The 26,457-nt window shown below is 40.9% G+C and overlaps 1 protein-coding gene across 1 annotated transcript; it reads left to right on the forward strand.

Moving 5' to 3' along the window:
* On the forward strand, positions 1-26,457 carry ppp1r14c (protein phosphatase 1, regulatory (inhibitor) subunit 14C). Its single transcript, XM_085133198.1, has 4 exons — positions 1-352; positions 21,304-21,387; positions 22,294-22,326; positions 23,983-26,457. Exons 1-4 carry the CDS (start codon positions 119-121, stop codon positions 24,055-24,057), a joined length of 426 nt encoding a protein of 141 aa, XP_084989324.1. The 5' UTR covers positions 1-118; the 3' UTR covers positions 24,058-26,457.

Raw genomic sequence — 26,457 nt, forward strand, 5'->3', positions numbered from 1 at the left:
TGTTTAAAAGCTCCTCACCATTCTCCCGTCTGCCGTGCAGCACGCAGTCCCCACTCGGCACCGCAGTCCTCCCCTTCCATCCACACATTTCTTTAATAACACTCCTGCACATCTCGCTATGTCGGCCGCCAGCACCGAAACCAGTGCCCCTTTGCCCACCGCCGGCAGCCGCGTTTTCTTCCAAGGTGCGCCCGGAGTGGGCTGCGTGGGGTCCGGACCCATCAATGGAGAAGACACGGTCCAGAAGAAGCAGGGCAAAGTGACCGTGAAGTACGACAGGAAAGAGCTGCGGAAAAGACTTGTCCTGGAGGAGTGGATCATCGAGCAGCTCAGCGTGTTGTATGACTGTGAGGTAAGTCGAAAGAAACTCCAAAGCCGCACACGGTTGTGCGCTCTTGTCACCGAGACGGCTGGACAATGAACAGCCCTGGATGAAAAAAAAAGTGGCCCTGCATAGCTGCTTTGTTGTTCTTTGAGAGGTTGTGTTTTTAAATCTTATCTTTTTGTCGCCTTCAAAGACGATTAATCGAAACCGCTTTATACATTTCTCCTGTTTGGTCGACTTTGCTTTTTATGTTCAGTTTCAGTGTTGATTAGGCAGAACTGCAGCAGCCGGACTACTCTATCACTTTAGATGGTTCACTGCGTTTACAAGAATGGCACCTGAATAAAGTACGTCCATGTTTCATCTGACCCCAAATATTTTAGCCGGTGTCTCTCTGTGCTATGCAGCACTCATACCAGCTGGCTTGGAGATACAAAGCTGTGTGGTACTCATGTGTCATGTCCCGTGTAATTTTCTCCCTTATTAAGGAGAAAGAGGAATGGCTGGCTCCACGAGGGTGAGAGACCGGCGAGAGAGAAACCGCACGTTTGCGCTTTTTACGCACCAGCCGCGTTGGCCATGAACGACCGAGACGCGCTTTGTCTCATTATTCAGTGTGTGTCGAACGAGTAACCTCATCCTCACGCGCCTCTGTGAGATCAGCCCATGTAACAGGCATCCATCCACCTCGCGTGCATATACCTCTCCATCCTCGAGAGCGAAACCTCACAGGCTTATGATGTGATGGTAGTTTTCTCCGCGTGCTGCGTGCGCAGACAGCACGCGCTGGAAACGAGTATTGTGGCAAATTTCTGCCTCAATACTCGTTGTGGGGGACGAAAGGGGTGCAGAAAGAGAGCCGATCTATAAGTCATGTCCACGTGAACAGAGCCAGGCCTGGGTGATGGGGGAAATAAGAAGGGCAGTGTGTTATGGACGAGCTGATACTGTGACTTTCGTTAACAGCCAATCAGCTCCTCTGACTCTGATTCCCCCACACCTTCAAGCTGAAGGTCTCCACAACTATGCACACATATACAGCCTTACAGTATGCCTGTCGCCACAGACTCAGCCAATCAGAGACTAAATAGGGGTCTGCAGCATGTATGCACATGTGCATGAATCGGGCAACACAGAGGAGCTGAATTTTATTTAAACATAAGGTACAGGTGTGGGGACATGAGTATGTCTCATGTCTGCAGTTGTGGATGCGCATGTGGTTGCTAATGAATGCAGTATGTTGACTCTAACAGTAAATCTGAGTGCAGTATGTGTGTGAATATGCAGAAAGGAAACTTTTGTTGAAATTACAGCAGGATGCTGAATGTCATAATGTCTTTTTCAGTAGTTTGTTCTTCTGCTATTTCTTTCCCACATTTAATGCATATAGACCTCATGCATGCCTTCTACACATAGAAGTACCTTAGTATGATTTATATAGCTGTCATTTTGTTTGCAAGCTTTCTGTTTTTTATGGTTCTGCTTTAGTTCATCCCTGGGTTTCTCAGAGTCTGCCTGAGAGCAAACTAGTTTCAATTTCAAAGCCATCCGAGCTCTCGGGCTGTGTGTCGGACTGTCATCAGCAGGTGTGCTTAATCTACACAGAGGTGACTGGAGTATTTGATGTTTGACGACGGCTGGAGTGCACTGGCCCAGCGCCGATCTGTATTTTGGACTGTGATTTGCTTCATGCAAATGGATATTTAGATAAACAGGAAAACACAGTAGGTCAAGCACGTACGCAAGCTCTCGTGATTTCCAGACAGAAAGAATTCAACACTTTTCTAAGAAAACACTGCTTTTGGTCGACTTCAGTTTAATGACAGAGTCCCTGCAGTGTAGATTTCAGCAAAGATATTCCCAGCAGCCTTACACCTCCTCATGTCATGTCTTTCACACGGCAAATGGGATAATATCACATGGTAATCCCCTGGCTCACTGGGGTTGTTGGCAGTCTGATGTCACACTGGATGCTGGAATGAGATCGGTGTTGTTGACTAGTGTTAGAAAGACACGGAGCCTGATAATGAAATGAAACCAACACATCAATATTCTCCATTATTTTGACACAGTATCACTCTGCTGCATTGTTCAATGCTTTCTTTCACACAACACTGAAAAAAAAATTCTTTTCCCTCATAAAGATGAAGCAATTATTTTGCATAAGGTGGAACTGAAATAGATCAAATCCAAGGTTTATATATTCAAATAATTAATCATTGAGGAAAATCTGGGCTTAAATTGTTTTTTGAGTTTATGCGCGTTCATGTTCATAGCAGTGTTTAAGCAGGTGGCTCTTATGGCTTTGCTGCTGATGCTTGCTCAAATGACTGTAAGCATGAAGTCACACCCACTTCATGCCTGTTAACACCTCAAGAGCAGGACCCAAGATAGACCAAAGTGTGTATTTTTGTGTTTGTGTGTGCACGGATGATAAATCGAAGTGGAGGCTACTGATTTGAGCGTGCTGGTCAAGCTGAAAGGTCAGCCACTATATCAGTTTCATGAGAAAACCTGATACTAGCAAGCATCACAGAGGTGTGGGTATGCGTGTGCAAGTTTGTGAAGGCGGTGTGGTAATGTGGTGATACTGAATTGTAATGGACTGGAAAAAAGGTGAACTCAGAACAAATAGGATTATGTTTTTGGTGAGAATTTCACTTGTTCCCTGTAATTGTTGCCACAGTGCTTGCTTAGTAGCTGGAAGACAAATTGTTTAGAAAACAGTAAAGGGAGAAAATGTGTGTCATGGAAAACCTTGCCGTCTCGTCAGAATTGAGCTAAGTACTGATGATCCTCTAGCATGTCTAAGATCCAGCTACCAGCACCTCCAGATGTGAACATATAAAGACATCCTTTGTTTAAGCAATAAAATGAAAATGTAAGCATTCATGGGAAACTTGTGCTGTAATAATATTGCAACTTTGATTTTATATTGATTAAATAAACCAGATGTACATTTAGCCATGCAGGATGCCAAATTCTGATATGGAGAGCGGCTGGCTTGTTGATAGCTAAATGGTAAACAGAGCAGTACTTTTCTACTCTAACTGAGCACTCAAAGGACCTTTTATAAAATCTTCATTCATCCAATCACGCACACAGTCTAGCCGGCAGGTGAACCACCGACCTTCCGATTGGAAGACGATCCTCTACCTCCCGAGTCACAGCTGCCCCTAGTTTTCACTCTTTTCCAGTCTCTCTGTATAAGTTACTCCGGTAGTGGCTGACAGGAGAGTATTACCGGACTTCTAAGGAGACGGGCGAATATTTTCTCTTATGTTGAAACCATCTCTTAAAATGAACAAGATATCAAAATATCAAATTTGCCTTTTTGGCTTCATCTCATATATACATTTATTCCCTAAGCCTCTGTCTTTTTCCACCCCTCCCTCTCTCCCTCTCTGCCTCCTCTCTGGGTGAGAGGATAACAGAAGGTGAGTTCTGTCAGAGATGGATTCCCCTCTGCTCTCCTGGGACACGTTGCCTCTGTTCATTTTGGTGTTCAAAGGACAGGGAGAAGAAAAAGCAGAGAGAAAAAAAAGCAGGAGGGGATGACCCAAAGAGAGAGAGGGGCTAGAAAGCTGAGGTCCTAAGTGCTCCCACTGCAGCTCTTAATATAGTGAAAGCCTTGACTATATTATAGGCTCATTGTAGTGCCCAAAGAAATCACTCACTGTTATATTACTTTATATGTGTAAGAGTAATAAAGCTTGAAGTGTTAATGGAACTGCTAACATGTAAGTTCACACTATGCAACACTTAACCCACAACCTCTCCATGGGCGGCACCATTATTACCTAAATGATAATCATAGTTTTTTTTTTAAATCAATATTCAGTTTTTAGTCAAAATTATTCATTTTTTCTAGCGTTTTTTTTTTTTTTATTGCAAAGTTGTGAAAACGTAACCCTGCTTTCACATCCATTTTGTGTGACATTCCTGCAAATGTACAAATGCATCCAAATTAGCCCTCCTCACCCACCTAAAGTGAGTGCATCTCTTAGAAGAAGTCAAAAAATAAGCAAAGCACAAATAACCTAAAACAAAATCCAGTCAACATGGCACTGCTTCCTGTTAACTAAAGCATCTTTGCAGACAAATACACTGTTTATTCACCTCTGTTAAGTGCATTTGTATTAAGCAAAATATAAAGTCTTTCATTCTATTCGGTGCCTCTGCATAATAGATGTTAATAAAATTTAAAACAAAGACAGCTTTGAGACCCCTCTATAGCTCCCTGGCAATGTTTTGCATAGCAAATAACATGTGTTTTGTCCAGTAACTTGACCACTTTCCTGAAACCCTCGTTTCTCACAGTGCTTATTAGATTCACTTTGCATTGTTTCTCTTGGCCTTCATGCATTAATTACACTGCAGATGGTGGCGTCTTTTCACCCAGTCGAATAACTTAAGGGAAGATTATGGTTCAACAGCAGTTGAACCATAATCTTCCTGAAGGGGGCATGTGGTGTGGCTGGTGTGTTGGCCGCTCTTGCTGGTGCTGTTATTGGTCCATCAGCCAGAAGGGCAAATATAACAATATATGTAACATTCAAACAGCTGAAACAGAGTGTTAAAAACAGTGAACAGTGTCCACTGTAGTCACTGTGTGTTATTTTCATGCTGTTTCATGCATTTCTGGTGGTTCTGCTGTTGCTTCCTTCCCTGTTCCGGCCCACTTGTCAACCAAGCAGCATTTGACCGTCACACAGCCTCATCCATGTTGAGCAAAGTGCAGTTGGGATTTAGGAGCAGCAACTCTACAGCACTCTTTTATTGCTCCTTGGTTTACATCACTTGCCCAAAATCCAAAGTATTTCCAACAGCAGATGACGAGCTGCTTCGAGGGATTCGGCCTCTGCTGTGCCAAATATTCCAATTCTGTTGTATTTCTGTCCTCTGACATAGTACTCGACCAGACTTGTCAAAGAAACGTCAAGCTCCGTGGTGCAGGGAACAGCTGTGATTGGCTTGTGCGGGTTTATTTGCAGGAAGCCAAAATCATGATTGAGATTCGATTAACTGCGTGATGCCGTCGCCTCTCCCACAGTCAGAGACTTGAGTAGACGCTGTTGGACTGCAGATTAACGCCGAGGTGATTAAAAGGCAGAGTTTGTCAGCACAGAGACGAGGCCGTCTGTCTGAGAGCACCTGAGAGCAATCGATGAATGAGGAGAAGCTTTAGGCCTTTATTTGGCGTGTAAGAGAAGGAGAGAATAACCGAGACAAACAGATTGCTAGAGCAGTAAATATGTTGTTGGCTTGCGTATCAAGCTCTATGTGTGTGTTCTTCGGGGGGCGTATGCTGTAGAATAAGGGGAGAAAGACACTGTAATGCCCTACTTTTCCGTGGCTCAGCTTTAATAGAGCCCCACTCAATGAAGCTCATTCATGTGCACAGGCACAGACACTGCCAGCATACAACACTTGGCCCTGAGGCCTTGTGTGTGTTTATGTCTGCGTCCATGGGTGTGAATAAGGCCGTGTGGGCTTTTCAGGGCCATAATATCCATGGCTGAGCAGTCAGGGGTACTTTCCATGCATTGATAAGCATCAGGACACACACACATACACTCACAGGTCAGTGTACAGACCAAATGGAGCACAGACACTTGAGGAAGAAGCATTTTTGTTCTGGATAATACTAATGTTTCTATCTCCTGCCCCTTTTCTCATCACCACAATAACAGTGGTTGTTTAATTTCTACACTGTTTTGTGTAGGAGGGTCCCCAGGCGGCCTTTGTGTGCTTTGGTAGTGGACAGTGGAATCTGGATTCTGTCCCCCTAGCATCAACTTCCTGGCAGAAAAAAAGAACATCATTATCTCTCTCCGTCTGCATCATTATCCCCTCCTCCCTCTGCTTCTCCTGTGACCTTCTCTATAACATTTCTCGTTTGCCTTTTGTGCATGTGTGTATCTGTGTGTGTGCACGCGCGCTTTTTTCCCCATATTGGGAAGCAGGAACAGTCATATACTGTATCGTGCAAGCCTCGTGTGGTAGCTGCTGAGGAGAAGTAAAGAGTGCAATTCAAGCCAAGTCATTAGTGGCGTTCAATAGGTTTAGCAATACCATGCAGAGGGTGAACACGCATATCGGCATATACAAAGACAGGAGCATTATGTTACCACTGACGTTACTGGATATACTGCATGTATACACAAACAGGTACGTGCAGGCACTAGTTTAACATTGTGGGTCTTTTATTTTCTGTTTTGCGAGCCTGTGAAAATGTGAATTCACCACCCACAGCAGTTGATGGATGTGATTCCCCTCAGTGATCAATCGAACAGGTCTCACTCTGATTGATGACAGGATGCTGGCTGAGCTGCACTGCCTCATTATTCTGAAAACTGGTGATCTTTGCTACAACCTCTGGGTCTGTTTCACACCGATCAAATGTGCTTTTTAAAATCTGTGAAAGGTCGAGATTATACAAGAAGGTGGGTCTAAGAAGGAGGAAAAAGGGGACAAACCTGGATCCAGAATGACCCCCATTTAGTAAGTTATCACTGCCAAGACTGGCACTGCCACTCGGTAGGAGATTTCGCCTGTAAATTGGATAATTGTTTTAATGAGTGACCCTGATGTGTTTATGGATCTGGCGAGGAAGGTCGCTGTTGTGTTTACTTATCTTCCGTTCAAATTACACGGGCAAAAATAGAAACCGATGGGGTCTGTGTCTAACCACGTGCTGGCGCATTTCGCATACCACCTGCAGACACATGCATGCGCTGCTAAACAAATCAGAGGTGTTGACAAGAAGGCCTTTTAGCAAGCAGCTAAACACCAGCTGTTGAAACAGTTATAAACACAGTGGCTGCAGAAAGGTATCAAATGTCTTTTTCAAAAGCAAAACTCAGCATGAAGGTTTTATTGCTTTTTCTTTTTTTTTCTCCCTCTCTATAGTTTCCATTCTGGTGTAATTTCTCACTCTCGTGTCAACTTCTGGTGCAGTCTGACCCCATCTGCTTTTTGTTTTCCTCCGCCTCCTCATTTCTGTTATTTTTCTCACCAGGACTTATTCTGCCATCTGTCTCTTAAGTCTCCTATTGATTCTAATCACACATGTCTACAAGTTGAAAGGTGGGACTGATACATCTGTACTATGGTAAAAGTTTATACATGCCACTACGTAATACAGCTGAAGTATATTGTGACCTAACCCAGGGAAGATGTGATTGACAAGCCAACAGAAAAAGCCAACAGGAAAAGAGGAGAAAAAGCAAGCAGTCTTTGACCTGTTGTTACCAGGTCGGACAACCGATTTACACATCAGCGCTGTTATGGGCCTCCACCAGAGGTTCCTCTGGCTTCACGCTGCGAAAATATATTTGCCCTCTTCCTGATTGCTTTCTTATTATTCACACTTACATGTTTCAGATCATCACACAAAGTTTGGGATTAGACAAAGATAACCAGAGTAAAAACAAAGCTTCATTTTTGGACTGGTTCTTATATAGCGCTTTTCTACTCATCTGAGCACTCAAAGCGCTTTACACAACTTGTGCATTCACCCAAGCACATCTCTCTAAGTGCTTTATAGCTAACATTCACACACATTCATACTCCGATGGATGCATCGGAGAGCAATTTGGGGTTAGTATCTTGCCCAAGGATATTTGGCATGCAGACTAGGCGAAGCCAGGAATCGAACCACCAACCTTCCGATCAGTAGATGACCTGCTCTACCACCTGAGCTACAGTCACCCAATTTTTAAATGATGATATTTGTTTATTTATAAGGAACCCCATTCGCTTCCACAACAGCGGATGCTAGTTCCAAACCATCAAATACAATCAAATAAAATGCTACACAATAAAGTGAATGCAAAATATCCACATAATTTGGCTATTACATCCACAGTGAGGTTTTACAGTTGAACATATGAACATATAAATATCAATAACACTGAGACAAAATACACAAATTTCCATTACAAATGACATTGGCCTCTTACAATATTTGCAATAATTCAAAGCTGCTTGAATAGGCTTGTAAGATATTTTTTGAAATTATGAATAGAAGCCAATTCTCAAATTGCATAAGGCAACTTATTCCACTTGAAAGATGCTCTAAATATAACAGAGTTTTTAAGTTGCTTTTAACTCAAGGAATTACTAAATTGCGGTTGAAAATTGTGTATTATGATTATGTTTTTCATCTGGATACTGCAATTGAGCAGGAAAGAAATGTGGTGTGTTAAACAGTATTGCTTTCTTTATAAATACAAGCAAGCCATAGTATAATTTAGCTTGCACAGGAAGCCAAGAAAGTTTATCATGCATTTTATCTATATTTGTATAGTATTTGTATAGTATGAACACCTTAACACTAATCTGTCTGATATCATTTGTTAAGGGACAACAAGTTATCCTAGCTTACCAAAGCATGAATTTACTGTGATTAACCACATTTTTTTGAAAGTTAAATTCAGTTTGAGTAGCCATACCCAGGCCTGATTACTGGAGGACCTGTTGAATCAAGTAATCACTTAAATAGAACCTGTCTGACAAAGTGAAGGAGGCTAAGAGATCTCTGATTACAAAGCCATTTCTAAGGCTTTAGAACTCCCACAGTGAGCACAAATGGAGAAAACTTTGAATTTGATTAACCTTGATGGGAGTGGCTGGCCTATCAAATTACTCTAAGAGCACATTGATGACTCATCCAAGAGGTCACAAAAGAACCCAGAAGGACATTTAAAGAACTGCAGGCTTCACTTGCCTCCGTTGAGGTTAAAGTTCATGATTTAACAATAAGAAAGAGACTGGGAGAGTTCCAAGACAAAAATCACTGCTGACCAAAAAGAACCCAAAGGCTAGTCTCACATTTGCCAAAAACAAAAACATCTGGATGATCCCAAAGAGTTTTGGGGAAATATTCTGTGGACTGATGAGACAAAAGTTAAGCTGTTTGGAAGGTTGGAGTCCTGTTACATCTGCTGTAAAACGAACACAGCAATTCATGAAAACAACATCATACCAACAGTGAAACATGGTGGTGGTAGTGTGATGGTCTAGGGCTGCTTTGTTGATTCAGGACCTATGATCAGGTTTATCCCATTTTTTTGGTCTGCCTGCATGTTTTCCACATCTTTCCTCAACTCTGTCCTCACGGTACCTAGAGGTTGCCTTTCCTAGCAAAACATCTGTTCAAGACCTTAGTAGTGAAACCACCAACATCATAACTTCAGGTATTAAATATGTGTACACATACACATATGAAGAATAAATGTGGACAAGATGAAAATAAAGAGATCTGGAAATGACAAATGCCTCTTTTCCACTTGCACCTTCTGGGCTCGACACGACTCTACTCCATACTCATTTCAGTTGTTTTCCACAACGATTGACTACCACCTTATTGTGGGTGGGTTTGATACAGCAGCGCTTCCTGTCTTGTGATGTCGTTTGTATGCGACACAAACACAAAACAACAATGGAGGACATCAGGCAATGGTGTATCTGATGCTAAACCGATGGTAAACATCTGCACCGTATCACTGGACCTCGGTGTTGGTGTGTAGCTATTTCCTAGTTGCTGGGTTTCAGAGTTGAGTTGCTTTCATGACTCATCCAGTGATGTCACTCCCTGACGATGATAGGCATGCAGTCTATTGACATCACATTTTCAGCTTGCTTGAAACCCCAACTGAGTAGGTACTAAAAAAGTACCTGGTACCAGGTACTACCACCTAATGGAAAACCCCAGTCGAGTAGAGCCAAGTAGATACTAGTGGAAAAGAGGCTAAATGTCTTCAGGTTATTAACTTGAATTAGACTGCTTACAAATGTAGCCGTTGAATCCCAACATGTAGTGGTACAAGAAGAAAAATGACAAATACAAGGCATCTCAGTCATAGTATGGTAGTGGTATAATTTCCATTTTTGCTAAGCTTGAGCTTTGAACCCAAACACTGATCAAAGATGATCATTAAAAGAAGAGACTAAGGAGAACCAGCTGCAAAATGTGCAACCAGCAATGGGGAAACGGAAAGCCGCTGAGACCATGAAAAGAAAAGGCGTTGACTTGTCACACTCGCACACTGATGTTCTTGTCTTCCTATGACATCTCCTCCCATCCCAAGATGATCCGGTTAATCAGTGGTTTCTTTGTAAGCAGGCCAAATCAATTCATAATCTGGCTATATGTAAACACTGACTCAGTTTATCTGGTTGGCACAGTGAGAAGATGCAAAATACCGTCGTCATTCGCACGTGTCTGAGAAAAGGAAATATGCAGAAAAGGAAGAGTGTTGTTTTGACTTTCAAAGTCAGGGGCGTGTGCTCATATATGGGCGTGTGGCTTGTCTACCTTTGCATGTGCTGCATGACATTGCACATTTGAAAGCAGTTAATGCAACTGAAAAACAAGCACTAGAGATGAAAGAAAATTAGAAGAAAGAGGGTGTATTATTTTTATCAGTTTTCTTAACCTGATGTTATTATACTCCCCAAATAGCTGGCCAATATGCAACATGGCTGCTTCTGCCCCTGGTGCTCATGATGTTTTACATCCAGAACGACTGCAAGTGCTCATTTACACTCAGGGCAAAGGTCCAAATGGGCCCCAGCTGTTGATCCATTAGCCTCAGGAAGAAACTGTCTGCCTGGTAAATACAGTAAAATAAATCCTGTGCAGGATCACAAAACTGTGAAATAAAGTCACAAAACCGGCACTGGCATTTTCATGCTTGACAGTCTACTGTAATTTTTACTCTCTTTGTTTTTAAATCAGGATTTAAAGCAACGGGGAGGAAGGGTGATGTTAGGTATTTTGATTTTGTATAGCAATAGGGTAAAAAGGCTTGTGTGTCAGCTGATGCTGTAAGCATTTTGGGCTATTGAAGAAGAGACTGAAAGGTAGAAGACCTAAAGGCTCTTGACAAAACATTAAAAGTATATATTTTTTTTCTATTTAACTACCTCTGATGTTTGGGAACACCTAGAGTTTAGTGATGACATCATGCTGGTATTCCTGTCTTTTGCAGATGATGTTATCTTTTGAGCTATAATGGAGATTATCTATGTATCAGTCATGTAGATGGATAAGCACCTACATCTCTAAAGAAGGATTTAAGGCATAGGTAGTTATTAACCTTAAGTGCATAGCCTCTGGAAAGGATCTTAAACTACAATATAAGCACAGGTTGGTATGGAAAGCTGAGGTTATATGTCACCTCTTTCTCCCTGCCACCGGGTATTTTAATGTCTCTGGCTTTCACTTATAAGTGATTCAAATGGCCCATTTGGCATTAAAAGAGCAACAAGCATTTGAGAATACTAAATCCTAACATGGTTTTATTTATTTATTTATTTTTAATTGTGCTTTATCAACCTAATGTACTCATATGCGAACCATATTCCATGACCTCAAACACATAGTTAATGATTACAGTCCGATGTATTTGACCTAACACTGGCAGCATAATGAGTTGCCAGATTTGTCTCTTTGGTGTCATTAAAAAAATAATAATTTAGCAAAAGATCCTCATTGATGAAGCTACCTCAGTATATCAGTCACATGACTTGCAAACGTTTAGAAAAAGCCCAAACAAACCAATAAAATTGCAGATTTGTAAGGCTAATTTCTCAACTGATAAAAAATATAGGTGAGAGTTGTCACCAGTAGTGCTGCATCGGGCCACAGTTCATGTTGTCTTATTCATAATGTATTTCTTAACAACAGACTGTTCATGCTAAATTTGAGAAATGTGGAGAATGGCCAATGGCAAAGTTATCCATCAGGCTTTGTTTGCAAAGGTAGAGCAAAATGTGGCAATGTTACAAACAGTGGTGTTACCAGTTATGGTAACAACCTATTCATGTATGCATGTATACAGTGGGGCAAAAAAGTATTTAGTCAGCCACCGATTGTGCAAGTTCCCCCACTTAAAATGATGACAGAGGTCAGTAATTTGCACCAGAGGTACACTTCAACTGTGAGAGACAGAATGTGAAAAAAAAAATCCATGAATTCACATGGTAGGATTTGTAAAGAATTTATTCGTAAATCAGGGTGGAAAATAAGTATTTGGTCACCTCAAACAAGGAAAATCCCTGGCTCTCACAGACCTGTAACGTCTTCTGTAAGAAGCTTTTCTGTCCCCCACTCGTTACCTGTATGAATGGCACCTGTTTGACCTCATCATCTGTATAAAAGACACCTGTCCACAGCCTCAACCAGTCAGACTCCAAACTCCGCCATGGCCAAGACCAAAGAGCTTTCGAAGGACACCAGGAAAAGAATTGTAGACCTGCACCAGACTGGGAAGAGTGAATCTACAATAGGCAAGCAGCTTGGTGTGAAAAAATCAACTGTGGGAGCAATCATCAGAAAATGGAAGACATACAAGACCACTGATAATCTCCCTCGATCTGGGGCTCCACGCAAGATCTCATCCCGTGGGGTCAAAATGATCATGAGAACGGTGAGCAAAGATCCCAGAACCACACGGGGGGACCTGGTGAATGACCTGCAGAGAGCTGGGACCAAAGTAACAAAGGTCACCATCAGTAACACACTACAACGGCAGGGAATCAAATCCCGCAGTGCCAGACGTGTTCCGCTGCTGAAGCCAGTGCATGTCCAGGCCCGTCTGAAGTTTGCCAGAGAGCACATGGATGATACAGCAGAGGATTGGGAGAATGTCATGTGGTCAGATGAAACCAAAGTAGAACTTTTTGGTATAAACTCAACTCGTCGTGTTTGGAGGAAGAAGAATACTGAGTTGCATCCCAAGAACACCATACCTACTGTGAAGCATGGGGGTGGAAACATCATGCTATGGGGCTGTTTTTCTGCCAAGGGGACAGGACGACTGATCCGTGTTAAGGACAGAATGAATGGGGCCAAGTATCGTGAGATTTTGAGCCAAAACCTCCTTCCATCAGTGAGAACTTTGAAGATGAAATGAGGCTGGGTCTTCCAACATGACAATGATCCAAAACACACCGCCCGGGCAACAAAGGAGTGGCTCCGTAAGAAGCATTTGAAAGTCCTGGAGTGGCCTAGCCAGTCTCCAGACCTCAACCCCATAGAAAATCTGTGGCGGGAGTTGAAAGTCCGTGTTGCTCGGCGACAGCCCCAAAACATCACTGCTCTTGAGAAGATCTGCATGGAGGAATGGGCCAAAATACCAGCTACTGTGTGTGCAAACCTGGTAAAGACCTATAGTAAACGTTTGACCTCTGTTATTGCCAACAAAGGTTATGTTACAAAGTATTGAGTTGTATTTTTGTTATTGACCAAATACTTATTTTCCACCCTGATTTACGAATAAATTCTTTACAAATCCTATCATGTGAATTCATGGATTTTTGTTTCACATTCTGTCTCTCACAGTTGAAGTGTACCTCTGGTGCAAATTACTGACCTCTGTCATCATTTTAAGTGGGGGAACTTGCACAATCGGTGGCTGACTAAATACTTTTTTGCCCCACTGTATATATGTATGTATGTGTATATATATATATATATATATATATATATATATATATATATATATATATATATATATATATATGTGTGTGTGTGTGTATATAAGTGTATATAACTCCAGTGTAAATCAGAGAATCATATGGCATGATGCAGCTACAGAGAATATAAAATTAGAGCGATTACCTTAAAGACTATGGGTGGGGGACTAGTTCTTCCAAACTGCAAAGGTATTGATGTATTAACTGATAGAGAATGATATGTGGAAACTCAAAGGGAGAGACCATTTATGGCACAGAAAAAACTAAATCAGAGGAGACTCAGCATAACAGGGCAAGGACATGGCTTCAACATCAAGTTTTGGCCATGGAGATAAAAGCTACTACAACACCAAAGTGGAGAAACATCAAGGGGAGAATGATTAGGACATTTACATCACAACGAGTTTCCTAAATTTAGTATGCACAATGATCTGTTATTCTTAACTGAAAAGTTCCTTTGAGTATAATTCCTCCCCACAAGCTTATTTCTCTGACAGTTCTCCTCTCTGATATACTGTGTCCTCCGGAGTACAGCTGAATCAGCGTGGGAAAGAGCTTTTGCTGCAGTAGCTAACTTTACCCAGCGAAGTCACATAATCTATGCTGTATGGTTTCAGCAAATTGCATCGCTGGAGGGCAAGAAGAAGGTGCTGGGAGGTGGGGGTGAGTGAGGAAGCGAGGGATGCAGGAACGGAGGAGAAGCCGGCCTTTATTGGTTACTGTTCCGAGTAACTTTTTGCTTTCCCCATGCATTGAAAGAAAAACCTTGTATTTAGTTGTCTTACTTCTCTCCCGTTCCTGTTTTCCTTATGCTTCGTATCCCCGCCCTGTGATTCTTTGCATTCTTTGTCACGCTGTAGTGTCTCTTACTCGGTTTAACGCGGTCTCTGAAGATGAATTCATCCCACCTTGAGCTCTTGCTCGCTTTGATGTGACAGCGCTCGGCAGCAAAGAGAGGAAGAAAGCCGAGCTGTGAGGTTTTAGTGTTGCGCAATCCTCCTCTTCCTTGCATTCTGCATCATCATCACAAGTGACCCACTTATCTGTGCGCTCCCCTTCTCCTGTATCTTATTATCGCCTCCTATATATTGTAATTAGCAGTCTCGTACATGGTCTCTTTTGTTTCTTTTCACATTTTTCCTGCCTTTTTCCCCTTTCTTTCATCTCTGCGTGGTTCCTAATTTAACACAGAAAAACCTTGTGTTTGTATTTGTATTTTCTTTTTATTCGTCAGGTAAAATTTACAAAGCCATTAGTCTCCTAAGAGAAGAGATGTATTGTACCAGATTTAGAGGCAAGCTATTTTCCATCCGCATTCTCTGGGTCAGACAACAACAAAACAATGTAATGACATCATCAAGAAAGAAATGATACTCATACCAATGAAACAAACAAGTGCATTTGTTATTTCACTGGTCTAACATTTGCTTATTCTTCTTCTCTGTTCTTCTCTTTTGACATGTCTCCTTGTTTACAATACAGGGTGAAGGTTTTAGCATCTCTGCACGATTGAAACTCTTCCTACGTTCTTCCTTTCCCACCAGCTCTTCCTGTCAGTCTCTGTTATAAGCACTGCATCACATGCATACAGAGCAGTGATTAAAGAAGGGGCGGTGGTATTATCTTATTTACTACATAACTCCTCTTTCAATCCAGTTGAGCCCGTGTTCGTGTGGTTAATATCGGCTAACACATGAGAAGGATCAGTCAATGTCAGCCACCTTTTTTGCACGTGTTACCCACTGAAGGTGGAGACTGAACCTCGTTGAGCTCTTTGCACTGCAGCAGATCTATGTCTCTCTCTCTTTCTTTCTTTTACACACACATGCACACTGGGGATTATGATCCTCCAGGTAAAGTGTCTTTTTGCGATGATGCAACAGCACTATAATAATCAGTGGCACCATTTTATCATAACGCCCCCTTCATAGCTTGAATTTAAGCTAGCAAGCAGGAAGCCATAAAAATAAGCATAAATTTCCAGACCTGCAACGTGAGGTTTCATGTGGCCCAAGGGGGTAGCGGATCTTGCACTCCAGCTGCTAAGCTCCTCTGTGAGCATGTTTGCTGCTGGCTGTGTAAATATCTTCGAGGGTTCATCGTCTGTGAGCTTGACTCTGTTGTTTCACCTTAGAATATTTCCATTTCAGAGACGCCTATGCTTGAAAATACACTCAGCTGTTATCCATTATCAGATGCCACTACGCATAAAGACTTAACTGAAGTGTTTAATGAGGCAGCTGAACCACACTGCCAATCTGTGATAACAGGACCGAACAGAAAGTCAAATCAAACTGACCAGGAGGATATGCATATCCTGCAAGAGTGGTCTGCTGAATCACACCAGGGTACATTAACATGTCTTCCTTTTGCTTTATTGCAGAGTCATGGCAGGTTTTCAGGGACGATCATGTGTTTCTTGGATGAACTGAAAGCTATCTTACTGAGATATTACCTGGCTCAGCTGAAAAACTCACGAAAGGTCATGTGCTACTCCTCAAACAGAATATTTCTAAAGTGAAACAACATTCGATCGCGATTTCATGTGACTCGTTAATTATGTCTTCAAGTGGGATTTGCTTCTGTCCAATGTAACTGGTAGATCTAGTTCATAAAAGTGGGCCATGAATAGGAATAATTATGAATCAGAGTTTAACTCTTTGTTCACAGAGAACCTTTGAGTAGTCTGAATAGAGTTTGCGTTGAGTCACGGGGTTGGGCCGCTTACATTAGCTTTGATTCACCTCATTGCGGATGAAGCAGACTGAAAACGCTGCTGGCTGTTTAGCTGTCGGTGAATATGAGTCTGGCAGACATGCATGCCTCACTTCGTCTGCATCTCTGCACGCAGCAAACACACACAGGCTGGCAGTGTTGCTCTCCGCTTCTCTCTCGGCCTCTGTTTTGCCTGCTGGCTCTCACACGTCGTCTTCACAGAGTTGCCTTCATTACAACAAACACTGCTCCTTGTTATCTGTTTTTGCGCACACCATCCTCTTCGCACAAACTCTCGCTCTCTTTTTCATCTTTATATCTCCCTTCTGCATATGCAAACAAAAACCAGCCGTCATCTGTGAGAAATGCTGAATCTAGGCCTCTTGTGCATAAACAGGCGTTCGCAGTTTCACAGCACTTCCCATTTTTTTTTCACATTTCTGTTTGTTTGTGGCTGCCTGTCACTCTCTGCCATTGTACCTTTTGTCATTTTGTATGCTGGTTAGATGGAAAATTATATTCCCGGTAGCAGCAGGTGTGACCTTAGCTATTTTAGGCTCGCGATCATCTAGCAGGGCAACATCTTCAATGTGTGTGTTAGGTGTGAGAGCGTGTTTTTTCCATTCTCACCATCTACACAGTGTGTTTAATACACTTAGGGACTGTAATGCAAAGCCCAGCGGTGAGTGATTCCCTGTAGAAGATTGATGGTAGCAAAAACCGGCGCGGGTGCATGTGCGCGTTTGTAGGAGCCGGGATTTTGTTGGCAATAGCCTGCAGTCACGCCTGGCGAGCAGGCCGTGTTTTTAGTCATCACCAATCACAGTGACAGGGGGTGACGGACTGCCTGCTGACAAGTGGAATATTCAGGGACACACACACAAACCCACACAGAGTATTCAGGGTGAAGCGAGTGATTGATAGCTCCGCACACAGGCAGGCAGACAGACTTGTCCTTTGCCCTCAAACATCTTAAGAAGTAGGTCAGTCTGCTAAATTTATGATCCTGACAGGTTTTCACTTTCACATTGTTACTCATTCGAATTCATGCATTCATGTTTATTATTAGGTTAAACCAGCAGATCACAGCGCACAAACTCATCGACACTGACCGAGGCCATGATCTCTGCACTCCGCTCACACGTCCGAATTTGCAGGTGGCTGCTGTGAGGTGTAAACAACACGACCTTCCAAGGAAGGAGGCATGTTTAATGATTTGAACCTTTAGGTTTCATCTCCACTAAGGCTATGAAACCGAGCCTTTGTCTAAAATTTTAGAGACAACAGCAAGAATATGTTTATATTGAACATTCTAAGATTTCCTTAAGGACCAGCTGAGCAGAGTTTTTTGTCACCTATTTTCAGCTTTAAAAAAAATGCAAAACTTAGAGAAAGACTGGCACTGAACAGTTTGACCTCTCTTATATGATTATATTGTAAATACCTAATTTCTCTTTTTAAGATTTATATATGAATCACTGTAATATAACATCGCTGTAATCTCATCTTTGAAATCAGCTGGCTAATATCATGTGGTTCCCCCTTAATACAGCTGCTAAATCTGTGGGAACATGGGTGCGATTCCTGGAATTCTGGCACCCTGATGCTGGTTTGGGCCTCAATAATGGTGCAGTTAAGGAAAACAGTGGTTGGAGATTTTGGTACTAGTAAAATTATTGCAACTTTGTGCAGTGATTTTGAAATCTTGTCGCCTTTTGAAATGGTTGTTTGAAAGGTGGGGGCCAACCCTGCCACCACGTGCAGAGAGTTTCTGTCTTCAAGGCAACTTTGGTTCACCAAGATGGTGATAAAACAGCAATAAGATGGAATCAGTCTGGTATCATTTGGGGTCAAAAGGGCAATTACATGAGAATTTGTTTGTGACAATACGCCAACTAACTGTGGTAACTCAGCAAAAATCACAAATTTGTTGCTCAAAGGTATTTATTCTGGATCAGGATGAAAATAATTTAGTTTGGACATGGACAGCTGGGGAAATTCCAACCAATTAACACAACATATGTGTTACTTTGCAGCCGGTTGCAGCCTGACTCCAACTGATTGCTCAAATCTCTCTGCATTTATAAATAAGACTGATTATTTGCAAAACTTTGCAAATCTGTCTGAGAGTGATTGCAGTGAGTCTTACGCAAGCTGCCATTGTTTGAAGACAAGCTGACTCGGGCACCAGGAGACTAGTGCAATAACAATTAAGTGCAGTTATGAAGAATTAGACAATGAGCGAATGAGAGTGATGTGACCATTTAGTCTCTGCAACCACCCGCAGAAAAATTATCACTAGACAACCATTACTTTTTTGTTTTTCCAATGAGCAGTTTTTGCTTTTTGGGAGTGCCCTCATCAGGAGAGGTGAGTTCAAACTTCAACAATGTTTTTAAAGTTTCCTAAGAGAACATTCAATAATCAGTTTTGAAGAAATATTTGATTACCAAACCAAATCATGTGAATTTCACCAGTCAGTTACTTCCACTCTAGCTAAGAATGCTGCATTGCAGATTTAGGAAATAATCATTTAACACAAATAAGTATTCTGATCTTGAGGTTTCAAGCAAACATCAGTGCCTGTGCTTAGCAGGACAACACACACAATAACACACAATACCATCATTTCACCTCCTCACATCAACTCAATTTTCTCACTTTTTTCTCTCTTCATCTAAATCAATTTATCCTTCCACTCCGCAGTCTGAAATAGCTCATCTCCTCTGATGATTAGCATTTTTTACACAACCTCTGTTCTGTGGTTCCACCACATACACACTCATATGCTAATAGGTGTCAGGCTTTGACATATTCTGACCCTTTCCCGGCTTTGCTACCTTTCTTCTCAGTTTCCTTAACGAGTGAGGATTTCAGAGCGAGACCCTCACGCTAAGACGTTTCAGAGAAAGAGGTGCTTAAAATGCAGGTTGTGTAAATGCCTGTCAGGAGTAACGATCGAGGTGGGGTAGCCTTGTGTTTGTGTCTACGTGTGTGTGTGTGAATGTCAAGTGTGTTTGAGCAAATAGAGATGAAATATGATCAAGCCTGTTTAAGATGTGGTAGATTTTTTTTTGACTGTGTAAATGGGTGCTATGATGGGATGTTTGTGTATATGTTGCCTAACTAAAACAAGAACACGCAATACATTTGCACTAGTTCATCAGTAGTCAAATGTTTGCATATTGCAGCACATTTGTCTCTTGGAATGTACATTTTGTCTTGCAGGCTACTTTCAAAGGTATAACTGTAATCTAATTTCATTCTGTGCATATCGAAACACCCACGCAAAACTGAGCGGTGACTGAGCTTTAATGCTGAGAGCTAAAATCAAGCCATCCTTCCATCCTCCCTGTCCCTGTGTCTAAATACCAGTGCATGCTCGAGGCTTCACCTTACACAAGAGTCCTCTGGGAGGCTTACACAAACACACGCGCAACTAAAGAACTAGTCGCTTTAATTCATTTTAGTTTGCTGCAAAATAATGATAGATATCATCCTACAATTTTATGGAGGACTACTAAGGAATGTTGCTTAGTATGCATTAGATGAGAAAGGCATTAAGGCTGCAAGTCACATTCACTTAAAATCATGGGTTTGATATTAGAGCCTGAGCCAGGCTCATGTGAATGTATCATAGCATTATAGCCTTCCAGTGTGATGTGTAGTACAGTAATATAGTACAAAAGAAAATAAAGATGTTTTCAGTGAATCTTCACCAAGACTGTTCAATAAAGTGGTAAAAAAAAAAAAAAAGAGCACTGATATCCTATAAGTTCATCATATAGCTGTCTCTTAAATTTTATGGTTGGTAAAGACTTAATTTACAAAGAAATAAATTAATAAATTATTAACATACAAATAGTTCAGTAGGTAAGGGTTGGCAAAATCTTGAAATCTGAAAGCCATGGAGATTTGGGTGTTGAGTTTCCATATAAGTGACAAAAAGTTAACACTTGGCAGTTGATAGAAGGTGATCGGGGGTATATTTTAATGAACATGTAGTAGATAAAGATTCTTAGTCTTTTATTTATAAATTTATTTATTTATTTTTAATTAATGTGCAAATGCCCAAAATATTAATCCAGTATCAACAGTGTCTTTGTTGGTGCTAGAGAAAGATCATAGATTTGATAAATGGAAGGGAAAACACTAATTACCGGTTTAGGACACAAAGTCTTTCCTGTGCAAAAGAGTGCAGTGACCTACATGAGCGTTGGCATTAGATGTAAATTATAGGGAATAATCTGAAATGGAAATTGTGTATATTCTAGGGATGGTGGAGTGGTATAGTCACAGATTGTTGCAATTAATATGGCTGTTGATAAAGGCCACTGCTTGTATATACATGGACACTTTGGCTTCAAAACCCAAAAGGAAGAATTTGGATGATACATCATGCGGTAGCTGGGAGGGACAGTTTGATCCGCCCTGCGCCGTCCGTGGGTAAATAAAATGAACCAGTGAAACAGCGGACCTTTGAAGTGGCATTGAGCTGAAAACAGACTTTAACCACTAAATGGACCAACCCACAGTAAAATGACATTTCCATACGATGCCTGTTCCAAAAAGCTAAATACTACATATGCTCAGCTTGTTTGCAGCTTGAAGTTCAGAGGCTCAGACACACTGTTTGTATAAACTGTGTATAATAAGTGTATAATATTCTTGTTTTCCGTTTTAATTTCTTATTTACTCCTTCACATATTTATGTGCTCGTCTTCGACAAGTTCCTCTGCTTGAGCTGCTCAGTAAACCAGAGTGTCTTTGTGTTCCAGGAGGAGGAGATGCCCGAGGTAGAGATAGATATCGATGACCTGCTGGAGGTCAACAGTGATGATGAGAGAGCCAGCAAACTGCAGGTATGTTCTTTAGGCTGCATTTGTAAGTCCTCAGAAAATACATTGTAATCTCATATAGGAGATGAAATAAGGCGAAATAAGTTAAGTGGGGTTATCAGGTAAAATGGGACATTCATGGTTCATGCATCTCATCTATGGTATATATTGTATATATCTTAGCTATAAAATGCATACAAATATACACTAACATGTACACATGAACACAGTTGTATATATATATAAGGTAGAGGGTAAAAGAGGTGTGTTGATATTGAAGTAATAGATATTGGCGTCAAACTAGTTATCACTAGTCTGACACTGAAGAATGTCAGACTAGTCATTGTAGACAATGTTTCAAAAAGAAATGAACAAAGAGAAGCAAAGAGGATCAGAAAGTAACAGAAATGCGATAGAAAGGATGTTTTCGAGTGAGGCCAGCACATACAATAAGGGGAGATTTAGTTGAGTATGTCAAAACTATGGGACAGCCCAAATTTCAAAACAGTAAAATTCTATTATACCAATCCAATACCAAAAAAAACACATTAAAAAAAAGCAGCTGAACGCAGTTAAATGTCATACACAGGTTTTTTTTTTTTCTTAGTGTCCGAAGTGATTAACCAGAAATTGTCCCAGTTTACCTGAGTTCACCCTAGTTGTTCCATAATGGAAACACTCACCTTAAAGTCAAATTTTCCATGTGACTGCTTTGTATGGTATCCTGTTTTTGTTTGCTCTACTGTATGGTGGACCTGCCCTCAAAGACAGACTGATGTCAAACATACATAATCATCAGTCTTTATGTTGTCTGAATACATTACCGCGGTTTTCCATATCAACAAAAGCTAACCACCCAATCCAACACAGACAGTGCTGGGAAATGTCCCTAAACAACTCTCTGTTTTTCCTTTACCAATTTCTACACAGGAATCATTAATAGACTGCTACAAACCAACAGAGGTAAGTCTTCTGGTGAAGCTCTCTTTTCCATGTCCACTGCTTGAGATCAGTGACCTGAAATTATTGATCCGCACATGCAGTATTGAATTTGTAAAGTCACATTTTCATGCTACTGTCACCCTGACCTGAATGAAACAAGTGTTAGATGGGCCCAGAAGCTACACAGAACACATACAGGCACACACCATTTAACTTTGTTCACACTGGCGCTTGTTTTTGAGTGTGCGAATGGGTGTGTGCGGGTAAGCTTTCAAGTATCCGGGTTGGGGGAGTTAGGGTTAAGCTATTTTGGTGATTAAAGGTGGTGCAGAACAATCACATTACCTCTACATACGGCATTAGGTCAGCCTGTTGAAAAAATGTCAAGGTCATTGGCATCTGAGATAACAGCAATGTTCAGCCAGGTTGACAGCTGCTGATACGTGTCACTCCTACACATCCGTACTCGCACACACACACACACACACACACACACACACACATTGTAATCCCTCGAGTCTGGAGTAGCCCAGATGCCATTTTGAACACAATCCCACATAGATGACATGGACTAAGGACAGTGAAAAGCAGAGGCAACGGAGAGAGAAGGTGAATTGTGACAATTGGAAGCAAATGATGAAGAAAGGATGAAAGTAAAAGAAAGAGAGCACCTTTGGTGAGAGAATGACAGGGGATGAAAGAAGCTGTTACAAATGGTGAAGGATAGATGAGACCTCTAGATAGAGGAGGAGGAAAAGAAGAGAGTGACAAGAGGAGGGAGGTATCAGTAATTAGGGCACGATAAGTGTCACCTCTGTTACAATTGTGAGGTTTATATTTCAGTATATTCTCGATCCGAGTCATACCATCGCAGACTTTTATAGAGCCATTAGATGAAGATGAGGAATCTTTTTCTTCCATCCTTTTCTGACTTATTGCCTCATAAACTGGCATTTCTTTTTTGTGACTTAAAAAGCAATACCCATATGACTGGGGTTGGCCAGTGTTTGTTTTCTGTTTGGTACAAATTCTTTTTTTCCTTTCCTACAGTGCTACGCTTAAGACTCTAGCCACCACTCATTTTTTATGTTTCGGTGCCAATAAACCAGATTTCCTTGTAATTTTTTAAAGTGGTGTGAACAACAGTACTTCAGGCTTTCTGAAGGTCTTTCAAAGTTTTCCTGCTGCTTTTTCACTTATTTTTAGTCCAGTCATTATACCTGACTATTTTCAGAGGAATGTTTTTGGTTTGCTTTTGCTGAACACAGACCTATGAATCATCTAAGCATAAAAAAAGCACAGATTCAAGGAATGAATCACTGTTGTGTTTACACATAACAAATAACTTTGCAATTACCTGTTACAATTTTTAATTGTATCTTTAGGAACTGTGTTATTAGGTCATTCGGCAGAGTAAATATGGTTGTATGTATAACCTGTCTTCTGTCAGTTGTATATTTATTAAGCCATTAGACAAAGGATTCAGGATTCAGCCTGCAAAATCAAACAGAAACTAAAGAAATTTTGTAGATTTGAATTATGGGCTTCTGATGCAAATCTGATTTGATAATTGCTTAAGCTCGATTTGTGTGTGCGCGTGTGTGCGTGCATGTGTGGTTGTGTGTGTGTGTGCATGTGTGTGTCTGTTTAAATCATTTTTTCCTCTTCTCCCTACAGAACTTTGTCCGTGAGCTCCTCGCAAGGATAAGGGGAATGAGAAAACTTAGCGCTCCAACCAAGAAGGGCCTATAATGGCTCAAACATCAACCATCAATCAGCCATAAACTCCGTCATCTCCTACTTAGCCCGCCATACATGGACTGTCATTAAACAGAATAATTTATCAAAACATCAGTAACTGTTCTGCAAACATCTGCTGTATAATCCATGAATATAGCACTAGTCATTCTTTTCACGATCACAATAACAAGGTGTATTATAATATTTGACTGTTGAAAGGTACATAAGTAAAGCAGAGCCAAAATGTTTAAATAGTCACAATATCTGGAATGTGCCAGAACTGCAACTGTGCTTTAATACAAACACCACCTAACTTCATGTGTCAGAGCCATGTTAAAGCTTTTTAAACCACTCCTACAAACCAAACAGCCATACAGAATAAAACGCCAACAAAAAACTTTAAAAGAGGTGGTAAAAATAGTTGCAGTAGGTGTGAAATTAGCTGTAGCACTATTTAAACACAGTGCTTCTTGATCTCTTTTTTTTTTCTTGTCCTATTTTTACGGAGGTTTTTTTGCTGTTGCGTCTTTCTTTTTTTTTCTAAAGTACTGTATGTTGCCATTTCTTGTTCACTTGATTGAAATGTGGTCTTCGAGAGTTTTAGTTCTTGTCATCCTCTTTATCCCTACTCCATTATTGCTTGCAAATGTAAGGGAGCTCTGTGGTCTTGTGTCAAGTTCATTTAAAAGCACAACACATTAATACATGAATCCCATCGTCTTTTGTGATGTGTAAACTCTGGAAAGAGTGGGAAAGTTTTATCAAACAGTGCTAAAATCATATCAAGAGTTTCTTTTTTCCTTTTTTTGTTACCCAGTCTCCTAGTATACTTTTCACCACAGCAAGGCATGATGGGTGTTGCAGCTCTCTGTATGAGACTACAAAAACCTGTATGATTGGCAGCCTTTCGCTCGTCATTGTACATGTTCATGATCTCCCTTATTGGAATACATATCAGTTGGTAGTTTAGATTCCAGCTCAGCACCCAAACACTGTAGTCGTTTTTACACCCGGTTCACTTAATTCTGCTAACTTGTCTCTGTAATAGCGGTTGATGTTGCCTTTAAGGACATTCAGGATCAGTCCACTTTTTACTCAGCACTGAACTTAAACTACTGACGACTTGAAAGCGTAAGAACAGTGGCATAAGAACCCCGGAGGACTTGACACTTTAACTTGCCGACAGAAGGTGTGCCAAAACTGGGATCCTAAAATGTCAAACATCATGGAGGCATTAGTCTGCCGCAGCTCCTACTACAGAGATATCTTTGGGTGGGCTCAGAAGTTTTAGTAATTCTTTTCATGTTGCAGGAAAACTGTGTTACAACTGAATATAAGCAGGTTTAAGAGGTGAATTTGTTTTGTTGCTAGTAAATTTCCCTTCAGCAACACATTGAAAAATCTCTGGTACAATCACAAATCCCTTACAGGGTTGTGCCCAGTTTCATTTTGGAATAATTAATCGTATAAAAAAGGAAGGTGCAGACTAAAACCTGCAGTTTGATATAAAGTATAAACCCACAGCTGCCAAAGACAAAAGCAGGGCAATGTTTTATTTTAACATAACACTTGCAAAGCACCCTCTTGCATGCTAACAACAGAGACAAGGTATTGATGAAGAGTATATTATAGACCTATAATCAAGCAAAAAAAAAAAAAAAAAACCAACCTTTTTTGACATAGCTACCATGTATGACTTTGTAGAACCTTTTGTGTTGAGACAACGTGACGTCACGTTGGAGATAATCCAGGAAATTTTAAAAAATGGTGCTGTTTTTGATGTTCTTCCCAGACTTTCGTTATATAAAAGGCATTTTCACTGTTGACTGGTGACTGAGAAATGTGTCTGCAAGAAGTCTGTCTGTCTTGACTGATGGAGTGGATGCTCCAGAGTTGCATCTTCTATTTCTCTGTCTGAACTGGGTTGGATACGTGTCATCACTCTAAGCTAGCAATGGTGAGTTTTTCTGGCTCGGTGAATTTGGAGGAAAACCATGAAGATGGAGCCATTACGGGCTATTGAGATTCATATCAAGGTACTCTCTAGGATTTTCTGTCAAGAAATACTTCAGGGGCAAGTGGCAGATATTTTATTATTTATGGGATTTCATGTGGAGAGTATTTTGAAAGTGTCCATATATAGAAAGCTCTATGTTTGCATGTGTTTTTAAAGTAGCATGTTGAGGGGAACATTTTCTTGGCCTAAAGGTTTTTATTTCACAAAGTAAAACACTTTCCTTTTTTATACCTTTATTATTATTATTATTATTATTATGAAGAAACAAAAATGTTATTCAGTTGCAGTTTTGTTCTGTACATCCACAATAAGCTTTCTTCTTTTTAAAATGTAATGTGGTGTGGTTTGTTTTTGCCGATAATAAAAATGCAGAATGACTCTGTACTGTTTAAGAA

The sequence above is a fragment of the Neolamprologus multifasciatus genome, chromosome 15, assembly GCF_963576455.1.
Source record: "Neolamprologus multifasciatus chromosome 15, fNeoMul1.2, whole genome shotgun sequence".
Taxonomy (NCBI): Eukaryota; Metazoa; Chordata; class Actinopteri; order Cichliformes; family Cichlidae; genus Neolamprologus; species Neolamprologus multifasciatus.

Bases quoted from the DNA above. Each gene is read 5' to 3' on its own strand.
- ppp1r14c (XM_085133198.1), top strand. From the start codon at position 119: ATGTCGGCCGCCAGCACCGAAACCAGTGCCCCTTTGCCCACCGCCGGC. The intron at 353-21,303 runs GTAAGTCGAAAG...TTTGTGTTCCAG, and splicing joins GCGTGTTGTATGACTGTGAG to GAGGAGGAGATGCCCGAGGT. The intron at 22,327-23,982 runs GTAAGTCTTCTG...TTCTCCCTACAG, and splicing joins ACTGCTACAAACCAACAGAG to AACTTTGTCCGTGAGCTCCT.